The sequence below is a fragment of the Canis aureus genome, chromosome 2 (assembly GCF_053574225.1).
Source record: "Canis aureus isolate CA01 chromosome 2, VMU_Caureus_v.1.0, whole genome shotgun sequence".
Classification (NCBI taxonomy): domain Eukaryota; kingdom Metazoa; phylum Chordata; class Mammalia; order Carnivora; family Canidae; genus Canis; species Canis aureus.
In genome coordinates this window covers 12,991,129-13,005,997 of record NC_135612.1, presented here as the reverse complement: position 1 = coordinate 13,005,997, position 14,869 = coordinate 12,991,129, and the positions used below count along the sequence as shown (strand labels likewise).

Sequence of the window (14,869 nt, the reverse complement as noted above, 5' to 3'; positions counted from 1 at the left end):
TATTTTTTGGGTACCTGCTTGGAACATTGTTCTGGGCACTGAGGGGTTAGCAGTAAACAAAATAGTAAGCTCGTGGAACTGTATTCATAAAGAGTAATTCTGAAGATGCTTAGAAGCATACACTTAACATTTATATTAAATCCACGTCTTTGTTGCCAGTTGTAAAGGACATTTCTTGATTAGTAATTTGAAGGATTTTAAAAGTTCCTGCATACATTTTGTAGTCAGATTTTGTAGTAATATTTTTTGTAGTCATATATTTTATGACTACTTTTTTTTTTTAAGATTTTATTTATTTATTCATGATAGACAGAGAGAGAGAGAGGCAGAGACACAGGCAGAGGGAGAAGCAGGCTCCGTGCCAGGAGCCTGACGTGGGACTCGATCCCAGGTCTCCAGGATCGCGCCCTGGGCCAAAGGCAGGCGCCAAACCGCTGAGCCACCCAGGGATCCCCATTATGACTACTTTTTAATTGAAATGATTTTATATAAATTTCCAACAGTTATTTCAGCATTTATATATACATAATGGTAGGGACCCCAAAAATGCATATCACTTTTCCTATTACTTTAACTGAGTAAGAGTTTACTTGTGCTTAAAGAGATCTTAATCCTTCCTAATGTTTGTTTTTGCTAGCTTTGAATTATGTGACTTCTCCAAATGGCTTCGTTTATTCTTCCGCCACCAATGTAATGAAAGACAGAGATGGAACACATTTTATGTGGTTCTCTCACCGTCTTCCCTGCTTTCTCACCCTGCACACTCCTGCCCTTTCTTCCTGTTTCTCTCCTCTAGCTCCGCTGAACTTGGAGCCAGTTCAATGCACAGACACCATGTATACTTTGTCTTTGGGCCTTAGACACTTAGGGTCCCTTGTCACTTGCTTAAAACACCCATATATCTTGAACTCTCAATGTGGGTGTCATTTCTTCCCAGAAACCTCTCCTAACATCTCCTAGGTGGTGAAGCATTCCTTCTGTGTTCTTCCATGCAATGGCATATTTTCTTTGTCCATCAGTAACATTTATATGATACTCTCCTTGCTGGCTACGTTAGACTGTAAGACCTGTGAAAGAAGGGTCATTTCTGTCTTGTTCACTATTAAATAAATGTTAAATGAATGAGTGGTGATCTTTGCTAACATTAAAATAACTGCACTAGGAGGCAGACATTTAGTTTCTTAGAATGATTAAATGTAAAAATATACTATAGTCACTTTGAAACAAACAAAACGTCTATTTAATACTTTTTCCTCCCTTGTTATCTCATCACATCTCTCTCTTTTTTTTCCTGTATTAGGTGTCATCAATCTTACAGAAGAAGTGCAGTGGATCAAAGTCAATACAAACATGAATGGCTATTATATTGTACACTATGGGGATGATGACTGGGAAGCACTAATCAAACAGCTGAAAACAAATCCTTATGTCCTAAGTGACAAAGACCGAGCCAACCTCATCAACAACATCTTTGAACTTGCAGGGTACATACAGTGTGCTTGGTTTGGGTTTGTTGGTTGGTTTGTTTTTAAATGAGTGTGTTGTAGAAAAGAACACTTAAAAAAAAACAAACAAACAATTAAATAGTGTGTATTGACTGTTAGGTATTATTCATTTTGGATGATTAGGAAGATATAAGATATAATTCCTCCCTTCGAGGGTGTTATAATCTATATAGAAACATCCACTACAAAATATTGAACAGTTAAATAACAAGGTTTAAATAATGTCTTAAGATTTGGTGATACCAACAGGTAAGACACATGTTTGCTGAATAAATTAATGTAGGAGTTCAGACTCTATTTCATGAGAGAATTCTTTTCAAGGAGCATTTAATTTAGGCATGAAGCTTAGTGCTTACCCACTGGTTTGAGTGATGTCTCAGAGTTGAGGCCTTCTTATTTGTGTCTAGCTTGCCTCCCAACCACTCCAGGCGTTATAGAATCTCACAACCAAGTATGGCGGTGACCTTGTGTGTAGATAGCCTCAGAATAGTAAGGTTACCAACTTGGATTGTTAATGGGGCTAGAGACACATGGGATATTCTGACTGTTTTGACCTTCTTATTTTGGTTTATTTTTTATGAAGTGACCTTAGAGCATCTGAGCCATCATTGTTTTGATTTCTCTTAAATGGTTAATTTTTAAAATATATTCACCATAAATTCACAGTGAATCTTGCTGTACCAAGTTTGACAAATTCCTCTACAAATAGCAAAATATTTTCTTTTTGATTCAGAACCTTTTTATGTCACATATCCTCATCTGGTAAATACAAGTCATAAATAAATAAAATGAGGCTCTTCATCTTTTCTCCCCTAAGACATTGCAATACTTTCCATGAGTCAGTAGCAATTTACAGGTAACTTAGAAAATAAAACCTGAGCTATTATTTATCTTTCTCATGAAATGTATCTTTAACCTTGGGTCATACACATGAACTTAAGATAATAATGTTTAGTCTAACTTTACAGAATGCCACTCTAAGCTTAAATTGTAGTTCTCCAAGACTCATCATCTATTCATAAAGTGTCTCTACATGCATATAGATTTTATCTCCCTCATCATATTGACTTTTCTGTTCTTTTACCTGTTAGCCTAGGCAAGGTATCTCTTCGAAGGGCCTTTGATTTGATTGATTACCTTGGAAATGAGACCTGTACTGCACCCATCACTGAAGCCCTGTTCCAGACGGGCCTCATCTATAACCTCCTTGAAAAGCTGGGATACATGGATCTGGCCTCAAGAGTAGTGGTAAGTCTGCCTTATTGCTAGCGTGTCTTTGTTGCTCGCCTTTAATGTCATTCACAGTTCCATTTGGCAGAGTAATAGACTGAAAAAAGCAACCAGTTATATTCCCTTTTCTTCACTTTCTTAGGTATGAAATCTTTACTTTGAATCATAATCTCATTGCTTACCAGGAAGAGGTGATAAAAGACTTAGCATAACATGGTCTTGTTTGAATATCAAAATAAGGACTTCTGACACTGCTGTCAAAATGAGGTCACAGGAAAAGAAAACTTCTCTATTCAAATTCCAGTTTATTTTTATATAATAAATGCTTGAAGTAGGTCCTTTTCCAATGTGGTGTTCCACGTTGATTCCCTAGTGGTCATTATGAAATGACAGTTATGTTTGTATTGAGATTATTCTGTTTTAGGAGTCCTTGCTGATAACTTTCTTAGGGAGGATGATGCAGGTGGATATATTTCTCTGCAAAGTGCTAAAGGAGTCTTGGTATTGGTGACTGCTTTCCCTTTTTTAAAACCAGTTGCCTAATTAGTATTAAATTAGGTTTAATACTAACCTTTCAGTATTAAACTGTTGGCAGAGTATTTAAAAGGTCGGGAGGAAGAGATGAATTCTTTGTTTCATCTCATTCTCTGAATAAGCACATTCTGACAATAGGGTTTGCTTTAGAAACCAGTCAGGTTTGGGGATCCCTGGGGGGCTCAGTGGTTTAGCGCCTGCCTACGGCCCAGGACGTTATCCTGGAGACCCGGGATCGAGTCCTGCGTCAGGCTCCCTGCATGGAGCCTGCTTCTCCCTCTGCCTGTGTCTCTGCCTCTCTCTCTCTCTCTGTCTCTCATGAATAAATAAATAAAATCTTAAAAAAAAAAAAAAAAAAAAAAAGGAAAGAAATCCATCAGGTTTTCCAGGGACCTGGCCAAAGGCAGCTTTCAGAAAAAGCAAGAAAGTATTGAACCAGAAATTAGAATGTCTTCTGGGTTTCAGTGTCCTCACTGGTCAAAAGATGTGGTTGGATTATATCTTTTTTTTAAGCCACTTCCCTTCTGCCTCTTATTAGTTAGTCTACTGCACATCCTCTGTGATGAGTTCTCCCATCACACACTATTCTCAGTGGGGGAAGGCAAGCCCAGCTGGTGGGCCATAAGAACTTGAGAAGCACCTTTTCCCCCAAGTGTCTGTTCTGACCCCAAAAGAGCCACACCTACCTAACCCATAAGCATGATGCTTAAATTAGATGATTTCTGAGGTCTTTTTTTTTTTTATTGGAGTTCAATTTGCCAACATATAGTATAACACCCAGTGCTCATCCCGCCAAGTGTCCCCCTCAGTGCCTGTCACCCAGTGACTCCATCCCCCCGCCCGGCCCCCTTCCACTACCCCTTGTTTATTTCCCAGAGTTAGGAGTCTCTCATGTTCTGTCTCCCTCACTGATATTTTAACTCATTTTCTCTCCTTTCCCCTTTATTCCCTTTCACTATTTTTATATTCTCCAAATGAATGAGACCATATAATGTTTGTCCTTTTCCGATTGACTTACTTCACTCAGCATAATACCCTCCAGTTCCATCCACGTCGAAGCAAATGGTGGGTATTTGTCGTTTCTAATGGCTGAGTAATATTCCATTGTACACATAAACCACATCTTCTTTATCCATTCATCTCTCGATGGACACTGAGGCTCCTCCCACAGTGTGGCTATTGTGGACATTGCTTCTAGAAACATCGGGGTGCAGGTGTCCTGGCGTTTCACTAGATCTGTATCTTTGGGGTAAATCCCCAGCAGTGCAATTGCTGGGTTGTAGGGCGGATCTATTTTTAACTCTGAGGAACCTCCACACAGTTTTCCAGAGTGGCTGCACCAGTTCCCATTCCCACCTCTTGCCCTTGCAAGAGGGTTCCCCTTTCTCCACATCCTCTCCAACATTTGTGGTTTCCTGCCTTGTTAATTTTCCCCATTCTCACTGGGGTGAGGTGGTATCTCATTGTGGTTTGGATTTGTATTTCCCTGATGGCAAGTGATGCGGAGCATTTTCTCATGTGCTTTTGGCATGTCTATGTCTTCCTCTGTGAAATTTCTGTTCATGTCTTTTGCCCATTTCATGATTTGATTGTTTCTTTACTGTTGAGTTTAATAAGTTCTTTATAGAACTTGGATACTAGCCCTTTATCTGATATGTCATTTGCAAATATCTTCCTCCATTCTGTAGGTTGTCTTTTAGTTTTGTGGACTGTTTCTTTTGCTGTGCAGAAGCTTCTTATCTTGGTTAAGTCCCAATGATTCATTTTTGCTTTTGTTTCCCTTGCCTTCATAGATGTGTCTTGCAAGAAGTTGCTATGGCCAAGTTCAAAAAGGGTGTTGCCTGTGTTCTCTAGGATTTTGATGGATTCTTGTCTCACATTTAGATCTTTCATCCATTTCTGAGATCTTTTCTAATTAAGATTTTTATCATTCTTCTATATCATGAGGCTATCTGTTACCATCCTTAATAAAAACCAGTGTCTTCTGAATGTGACTCAGCCCATAGTAAATGCTGAGCAAGCAAATCAGTGAAACACACCAGAAACGGGCACATTTCAGTGCTTATTATATTCTGCATACCATACTTAAGTGCTTAACGTAGATTACTTTGTTCAGGCCTCACACAATGCCTGATAGATATTTCCACCCCCATTGGCTAGATGGGAGACTAAATAACTTCCCCCAAGTCACTTACCTAGGGAATTATAAAGCTGAGCTTTAAACCCAGATTAGTTCCACTCTGAAGCCCACTGTTTGTGTTATGTTGCTGTATTTTAAATTAATTTGTATTCTAGGAATGTCATCTTTCAAAGGATACCTTTTTCTTGGAAGAATCAAGGCTGTTTCCTTGCCGCTATCATTTTTTTTAAACTGAGATTTTAAATTAAAATAATTTGAAATACTTGTATACCATTTGTTTTAAGTTTTAAAATGACAGACCTTCACCTAATTCCCTTGAAAATAAAATTGTCAATATTTGAGATTTCTTTTATATCCAAAATGTTAATAAAATTTTTTTTACAATATTTGTGCATTTCGGAGAAATATGTAAATAACCTATTAGTCCCTTTAGGGCAAACTTAGAATCCAGAACGGACTTTGTACTGTTAATATATGAAAGAGATTGTCCATTTAGTAGCCACTTCAGCTGCCATAGATGGACATTTGAGTTGTTTGCAGTTTGGAGCTATTAGAATAGCATTGCTGGGACTATTCTCATATATATCTTTGGTGAATATCTGTATACATTTATATGGGCTATGTGTCTGGAAGTGGAATTGTTGAGTCATAACATTTATAGTTAACACTGTACTATCACATCATTGCTCAACATTATGTCAGTTTGTGCTCCATTAGCGTATGAGAATTTGAGTTTTAATTTGGCTCTATATCCTTGTCAACACTTCGTATTAATAGTAATCTTTTTACTTGTAGCCATTCATATGGATGCATACTTGTATTGCAATTTTGGCTTTAATTTGTATTTCCCTAACGACTAGTGAAGATGAATTCCTTTTGATTTGTTTATTGACCATCGGAGATACACTTTTGTTAAGTGTTCAAGTCTAAGGATTTTTTTCTCTTGGATTTTTTGCCTTTTTCTGATTGATTTGTAGAGCTCTTTATATATTCAAGATAAGAGTCCAAATATCTTCTCCCTTCTGGCTTACTTTTTCACTCTCTTAATGACGTTTTTTGATTAATATAAATTCTTAATTTTTGTGTATGAAATCTGCGAACCCAAAGCTATTCTCCTTTGTTCTCTTCTGAAAACTATTATTTTACCTTACACATTTAGATCTATGATCCATCTGGAATTGATTTTTGTGTATGGTATGAGTTAGACACAAAGATTTATTTTTTTGATATGGCCATCCAGTTGATCCAGCACCAGTGTGCTTCATTGTATGTATAGATTTTTTTATTATTGAATTTTATGATTACTTTGGGAGTTATTAGTGCCATATCAAATCAACACCATTTGGGGTAGTAATTTAGTTTCCTAGGGCTGCCATAATAAATTAGTACAAACTTGTTGTCTTAAAACAGCAGAAACGTGTTCTCTCACAGTTCTGGAAGCTAGAAGGCCAAAATTAAGGTATTGGCAGGGCAGATGGATTCCTTCTGAGGGAGAAGCTCTTTCATGCATCTCTTCGAGCTTCAGATGGTTGCCAGCAGTCCTTAGCATTCCTTAGCTTATAAATGCATCACTACAGTTTCTGCCTCTGTCTTTACAAGACATTTTACAGGACATTCTCTCCTTGTTTCTATGTCCAAATTTCCATGTTCTTATTACATAGGCTCCAGTCATTAGATTTAGGCCCACCATAATTCAGTATGACCTTATCTTAAATGTATTACATCTACAAAAACCTGTTCCCAAATAAGTTTACATTCACACATTCTGAGCAGACATGAATTTTGGGAAGACACTATACAACCTAGTATAGGTAGCAATAAATAACTTTAGTCCCTGTCATTCACTTTTTTTTTTTTTAATTATTGAAGGATCATGTTGGTAGTGAATGTATTTTAAGAGTTAGCAGGGTATCCCTGAAGTTCCCACCTAAATTACATGATGGTAGAAGCCGTCTTCCCTCTGCCTCTCTCCAATAACTCTTCTGAGGGCCTAATGTCAGAAAGCACTTGATACTTACCTCAAGCTATCTCTATGCTGTGACACAGATGCTAAATTCAACCTAGGGAGTTAGATGTTTTGAATATTTTCTTTCTGTGATGCAGGAGTAACCGCATCTTCATCCCAGATGATGATTTCCAGTTTCCGGAGAAGTCATGTGTTTATTAAGAACATATCGTCAGGGTGGGGTCCAGGGAATGGGTCCTCGGATGACAAGGGCAGGCTTAGTCAATGTTTGTGAGCCCATGGGCCCATGTACTGCTGTAGATTTTGTGCACTTGATTGTCAGTTAAAAGTCAGGTTAGGGGCAGCCCAGGTGGCTCAGTGGTTTAGCACCACCTTCAGCCTGGGGCATGATCCTGGGGACCCAGGATCGAGTTCCACGTCGGGCTTCCTGCATGGAGTCTGCTTCTCCCTCTGCCTGTGTCTCTGCCTCACTCTTTGTGTGTGTGTGTGTGTGTGTGTGTGTGTGTGTGTGTGTGATGAATAAATAAATAAAATCTTTTTTAAAAAAATAAGGTTAGCTTTAGGTTATCAAGAGGAAGAAACTCTCAAATTCTTAGGGCATTCTCGTACCATCAAAACTCTCAAAATATAAAATCTGACACTAATTAGAGTTGGAAATGGCAGACATTTCTGAGTCCTTGGATCCAATCTTCAAATAGTATTTATGATTAAGACTGATGTCTAATTAATTTTTTATGTTGTCACCAGAGCGTTGTGTACATATATTGGTCATTTTGTTATCTAAGCTGCGCATACCTATATAACACATACATCTATATCACATTTTGTGATGTATACTGTGGTGTTGTGGTCGATAGGGTCTGGAGGCACTATTGAATTGTGTCAGATTGCTCACATCTGACGTTAACATCTGATCCCAGCCATATTCCTGTTTCATCACTTACAAGTCTGTCATTCTTTTACATATGAGGGATTGGTGGGATAAACCTTTTGCAATAAAAGCTGACACTTCACTTTTAAGAAGCCGAGTTGACCCAAGAAAGAACTCCCTGGGCATATCAGTGTAAAATTAAAGCAGTAAATCAAAATGTAATACATTATATAGTGCCACCATCTTTCCTGTCTTTTATTTTTAAAATCATTTTTGTCTAACATTCTTGCATTTTATTGCATACCCAGTGTTTGTAGCTTGTATAACCCATCCGCTTAATTTTTCTCCCCATTTTCCTTTTTCATTTTATGAAATCAGAGGATAGGATTCTATTGTTTAATGAGTTTAAATTAAAAAAAAATAAGTTAAAACCCAGGAAAAGCAAGTTCTATGTGTGAAGCCCTTGCTTCAACATAGAAGCACTTGCTATATGATTTATTAATATTAAAAATATAACCTGGATTACTTATAAAAATGATAAAACAGGAATTATCTAAAAACAGAATTATTTTTAAATTAAAATCTTTTGCTCTGTTATGTTGTCATTTGAAATATATGTAAAAATCAACTCTTTGGGGATTTCATCTTAACAATTTGGTACCAGAAATAACTAGTAAAGTTGCACCCTGTAACTCCAGTGGAATAACTGCTCGTGAGCTAGCCTTAGCAGCTTCAAGTGTCAGGTTTCCCTTGCTGCCAGTACTTTAATGTGCCATTTTCTCCCTACTGGTTTCTGTATATTTTAGTAAATTCTCATTGACATACATTTTTCTCCACTGAGGTTTTAGGGGGTTTTTGTTTGTTTGTTTGTTTGTTTGTTTGTTTAAGTAAAATCTGAAGCTTGTAACTTTTCCCCTACCCTCCTTCTTTTGTTTCTACTTGGCAGTTATGAGTAGATTTGAATTTTCTTTTATTCTTTATTCACTTGGGGTGGTTTGCTATCATGCCATTGAGAATGTCAGGCCAGTGGCAGGCAGCATGTCCGATGCAGCCATGTGTATACAATAGGATCTCCTGCATTGCTTTAATGTTCCTTGGATTATCAGTCACCCTGGCAAGTATTTTTCCACTTCATGTCCTCTCAATGACTCGCAGGCTTTGTTACTCACACATTCCACAAGGTGTCTGTTCTCTATTTTATCGCTTTTGAAGCAAACAAAAGCGAGTTGACATGTTATCACAAACTTTGAGTCCTTCTCCTTGCACAGATTTCTTTTATTTCGTTCTCGGAGCTCCACAGGAGACTTATTTTCAGAAGGTCTGTTGAGAAAATGACTTCAGCAGTTCAAAATTCTCCGACTAGGATTCATTTTAGGTATTGACAGTGGTACTCTGGAAGAATAGGATGCTACGTGAAGAACTTGAACATATTTTCTGGGGTGTACAAGTATTGTAAACCAATGAATCTAACATATGGGTATTCTCTGTACTATTCGTGTTGCTTTGCTTTACTACAGGTCTGAAAAATTTTTCAATAGAGTTGAGGGTGAGGAAATAACTATAAACAACTATTCTTGCCTGCACACCTCATTTTCTTGCTAATTTGATTAATTTGTTAGATCATCAAGCTAGTTAATATTTTAAGTATTCCTTTAATACTGCCTTCAGAAGCATTTAAACATCTACCTATCAGTAAAGAAGTATATTTTTCTCTCATTGTTTTATGGATTTATGGAGTCTAAAGTTATGAGGTCAGAAAGTTCCAGCTTGCTTCCAGCAGTGGCTATGGGCAGGAAAATACCTTCTCAGTCTTCTCACTGAGTACATACAGAAGACAGGCTCTCCACTGCAATGAAGTCATTAATTCTTTCTGTGTTACGTAATTAAGAGTCCGCCTTGGCTATAGCGGCCTACGTATAGTCTTGGTTATTGAATGGCTTCACCCCAGTTGCACGTGGGCTTCATATGTCAGTTGAAATTTATTGAGTAATACCTAAGCCCTCCTCTTTTTCCTCCTTGATAAATATTGGGGGTAAAAAAGATCTAGCCATCCTGATTTTTCTGATTGTCCTAATTCTTGTTAACAATTCATCTCTCTAGACCAGGGTATTTAAATTACTTCGAACCCAAATCCAACAGCAAACCTGGACTGATGAAGGCACCCCATCTGCCCGAGAGCTTCGATCACTCTTGCTCGAATTTGCTTGCACCCACAGCCTAGAGAACTGCAGCACTGCTGCCATGAAGCTGTTTGATGATTGGATGGCATCCAATGGAACTCAAAGGTGACATGTCATTCAACTCAACTGAACTCTGGTCCTCTTCCTTACCTTTATATCACATACTGAAACCAGGATCTTTTCATCCTGGGTCATAAATGTTACAAAACTGAGTGTTAATGTAGGTCAATTCTGTGTACCCGCATTGTCAAACAAGACTGTTTTTCCAAATTGTAGTAAAATACATAAAACAGGGTTTATCCTAACATGTTTTAAATGTACAGTTCGGTAGTGTAAGTATACTACACATTGCAACAAATCTCCAGAACTTTTTATCTGGGAAAACTAGAATTCCTTACCCTGACGACTGTCCGTTTTCCCCAGCCCCCAGCAGCCACCATTTTATTTTCTGCTCTAAATACCTTATGTGAGTGAAATGTACAGTATTTGTCTTTTTTCCGATTGGCTTGTTTCAGTTAATGTGATGTCCTCAAGGTTTGTCCGTGTTGTAGCGTGTGTTAGAATGTCCTTCCTTTTTAAGGCTGAATGTATTCATTGTGTGTACACACCATATTTTGTTTATTCATCCATTGATAGACATTTGAGTTGCGTCCACCTTTTGGCTTTTACAAATGATGCTGCTATGAGCTTAGGTATACAAATACCTCTTCAAGGCTCTGCTTTCGATTCTTTCAGATGTCTACATAGAAGTGATATTGCTACATCCTATGGTAGTTCTATTTTTAATTTTTTGAAGTAATAACCATATTGTTTTCCATAGTGGTTGCACCATTTTACATTCCCACCAATAGGGCACAAGAGTTCCACTTTCTTCATATCCTCACCAATGCTTGCTGTTTTCTGCTTTTTTAATAGCAGCCACCTAAATGGGTGTGAGCTGCCCAACAAATCTCTCTTAATTTAGGGATATAACATAGCAGGTAGAGTTAACTAACTAGTAGACATGTCTTTGATGATGACTGGTTCTCTCCATATTCCTTACTGGGCGTTATGGAAATAGATTCAAGCATCAGATGAGAGTTGGCGTGGGAGATTTGGATGACCTGTTGGGGTCCTTTCCAGCTCTGAGATCTTAATAAGGCCAGAAAACTGTGCTGCTTCCCCTCTTTTTGCTGTTCCCCTCACACCTGCTTCTGTATTTCTACCATGGAACTTACCACACTATGTGGTAATACATTTATTTATTCTGTATGTTGTAATAGCCTCTGAGTTCCTAGAGGGCAGAGACTGGGTCTCATTCTTCCCTTCCCCGGCTTCCAGCCAGTTGTCCGCCTGGTTCTTGGTGGGTGTTCAGCGAAAAATTATGGCACTTAGTTGAACTGATACTCTGTTTTATAGTCACACCACCAGGAAAGTAGCAGCCCACTGAATTAAATATTTTCTTGAGTAGGAGTTATAAAGACTCTTCTGTTACCTGCTCTGGCCCCGCAAGCACCACTAGTCAATTCCTTGCCTTTGTACTCAGGATTTTTTTTTCCTTGTTTTTCTCATATTTGTACCTTTCTTACAGCCTACCTACTGATGTCATGAGTACTGTGTTCAAGGTTGGAGCAAAAACTGAGAGAGGCTGGTCATTCCTGTTAAGCAAATATGTCTCTGTAGACTCTGAAGCAGAGAAGAATAAAATACTTGAAGCTCTTGCCAGCTCAGAGGATGTACGGAAACTTTACTGGTATGAAACCATCCAAGGAATTTGATATGTAGAAATACCAAAAGCATAAAAGCATTGTGCTCCTAAGTTTGAGCTCATTTTCTCTGGGATCTCCTTTTTTCTCCCTTTACTTGTGGGGCAGCCTTGTCTTGGATGGTTTGGGGAGGAGCCCGCATGTGTTGGGCTCCCATTATAAAGTACTTAACCAGTACCTAAGGAAGAGGAATAAAATGTGGATGTATCTCTCATATGACCCTTCACTTCCACTCTTAGTCTCTCTTCTCTGTTAACAGTGTCAGTCCTGGTGTGTGTATTTACATATTGAATGTAGGTGTATACTATACCCAGTGTTCTGTAACATTCTTTGTAGTGAATGATCAGTCTTTGAGATTTGCCATGTTCGTTCATAAAGCTTATTTCATTCGTTTTTAAGGCTACACAGCATTCCAAAGTATGGCCCTTTCATAATTTAATCTATCACATTTGTTGGGCATTTGGGTTTTTTCCCCCATTAAAAATAATTTTGCATTCTTTTGAGGGTATGTGCTTTCCCCTAGAAGCAGATATTATAACATGATAGATGAGAATTGCATTTGTGTAAGTACCAGGCTTTAGTATTTATAAGCTACACTATTGCATCAATTTTACTTAACCTCAGTTCCTTAGACTGTAAAATGGAGAAAGGTAATGATTACCTATTTCAACCATTCTTGTGTCAAGATTTTAGAACATAATCTAGTACATAGGAAGTATCCATAAGTGTTAACTATTAATATTAAAAGCATATTCTAAAATGTATCTTGCTTTCATACATATTCTTGCTAATACATATTCTAAAATGTATCAGCTTTTTAAGAATAGTAATATTACCAGGATGCCTGGGTGGCTCAGTGGTTGAGCATCTGCCTTTGACTCAGATCGTGATCCCAGAGACCTAGAGTTGAGTCCTGCATCACACTCCCTCTAGGGAGCCTGCTTCTCCCTCTCTCTCTGCCTCTCTCTCTGTGTCTCTCTTGAATAGGTAAATAAAATCTAAAAATAAAAAATAAAAAAGAATGGTAATATACCTATCTACTCAAATAAAATAAGGTTTTTAACAACAACAAAAAAATCCAGTCTTCTGAGTTATAGTAAATTCTACTTGAATTTATTCCCTAAATGTCCTTACTACTATTTATTATTATGTGACAGTATACTTAAGTCCTTATGTAAGTGGTGACTTCTCCCTTCATTTAAAAAAATGACAAGTTTTCAATTTATCGGTCAATCTTAGACCAGCCTGAAACTTACATCCTTTGAATTGCTTCAGAACTTTCATTAAGAGACTGGCACTTATTTTAAGTCCAGTGATCACTTCATGATGAATAATTGTTTTTGGAAACTAAATCTGCTTTGCTCTTCAGGTTAATGAAAAATAGCCTCAGTGGAGATATCATCCGAACACAAAAGCTGTCATTTATCATTAGAACAGCTGGCCAACATTTTCCTGGACACTTGCTGGCATGGGATTTTGTCAAAGAGAACTGGGACAAGCTCGTGCAGAAGTAAGTTTCTACTTATTTTCTACTAATTTTTAACTAATTTTCAGTATTCTCCGGTTCTGCATGTGCAACTGTTCCCAGTGTTGTATTGATTCATAGGATTTAAGATCCGCTGTGAGAGGAAAAGTATATCAGTGACAGCTTAACCAAAACACCCAGAAATTTTTACACTTGTAAATGTAATTCCTTAACGTGAGTCGTTGGACAGTGGTGCTCCATTCGGGTACTGTTGAAGCCAACCGTGCTTGACACTTAGGTCACTTCACTTAACGTGGCCATGGACTATTTCACAATAGCTGCTTAGTTACGTGTGTTGAAAAATACCTCTTCGTTGCCAAGAGATTGGATAAGAACTCATACCCGCCTAGACCACACATGGAAGATATTCTTTTTTCTTTCAAAATAATAATGGCGTTTCTAGAGGGGGGTAAGGTGTGGTTTTTGAATCAATTAAATGGATTCATTTATCTGGGTATCCATAACTCCTGCCTTTTTCTGCCCACCTTTCCTTCGCCCTGGTAGTGAGAGTGTGTGTAGGCTTACCTTCTGATTTCCTGAGCTTCCTTACCCAGGAGCAGGCCTCCCACTCTCCCCTTGGCCTGTGTAATGTATAGTCAAGTATTTCCTTTGCGCTCAGGAACTTTGCTTCCCAACAGCTGCCTCATGTTTTTGCTCTTTTTGCTCTTGTATTTGTGTTTCTTCAGGTTTCATCTGGGGTCCTATACCATGCAAAGTATTGTTGCTGGGTCAACGCACCTGTTTTCGACAAAGGCACATTTGTCTGAGGTTGGTTGTATAAAATGTTAGCAGGGAGATTGGGTCACCCTTTCCGCTTTGGCTGCTCAGTCTCAGTGAGACGGTGCCTCGTCACGCCAAATCCTGCCCCCCCCCCCCCCGTGTCTGCCTTGGTCAGTGCCAGTCGTTGTGCCCTGGCATTAGTGCTTAAGGGGCCGTTCTTCAGCAAGGAGGACGAATTCTCGTGAGGAAGAATTTGGATTCCATTCTCAACTGTATTCCCTCATCGGCCTTACACAAATAATTTTTGGAATTAAGACGAGCATATGCCACCTTTCTTTTTAAGTGGTAATAAAATGGTTTTAAGGAATTCCATTCCAAGGGAATTCCATTCCACTGGGCACTAATTCTAACTTAGATGACTTCATCTACTGTTACTTGGTGGCTTTTTTTTTT

At 38.2% G+C, this 14,869-nt stretch overlaps 1 protein-coding gene across 6 annotated transcripts in view; it reads left to right on the top strand.

The window, feature by feature from the left end:
• Nucleotides 1–14,869, top strand: part of LNPEP (leucyl and cystinyl aminopeptidase) — a 108,889-nt gene that overhangs the window by 70,527 nt on the left and 23,493 nt on the right. For 4 of the 6 annotated variants that reach the window (XM_077863574.1, XM_077863556.1, XM_077863581.1 and 1 more), the window contains exons 12-17: nt 1,301–1,484; nt 2,597–2,753; nt 10,347–10,531; nt 11,997–12,158; nt 13,541–13,681; nt 14,383–14,464. In XM_077863574.1, the coding sequence (XP_077719700.1) occupies nt 1,301–1,484; nt 2,597–2,753; nt 10,347–10,531; nt 11,997–12,158; nt 13,541–13,681; nt 14,383–14,464 (911 nt within the window). The remainder of the gene's footprint in view (nt 1–1,300; nt 1,485–2,596; nt 2,754–10,346; nt 10,532–11,996; nt 12,159–13,540; nt 13,682–14,382; nt 14,465–14,869) is intronic. The other 2 variants (XM_077863575.1, XM_077863567.1) reach the window with 1 other exon arrangement.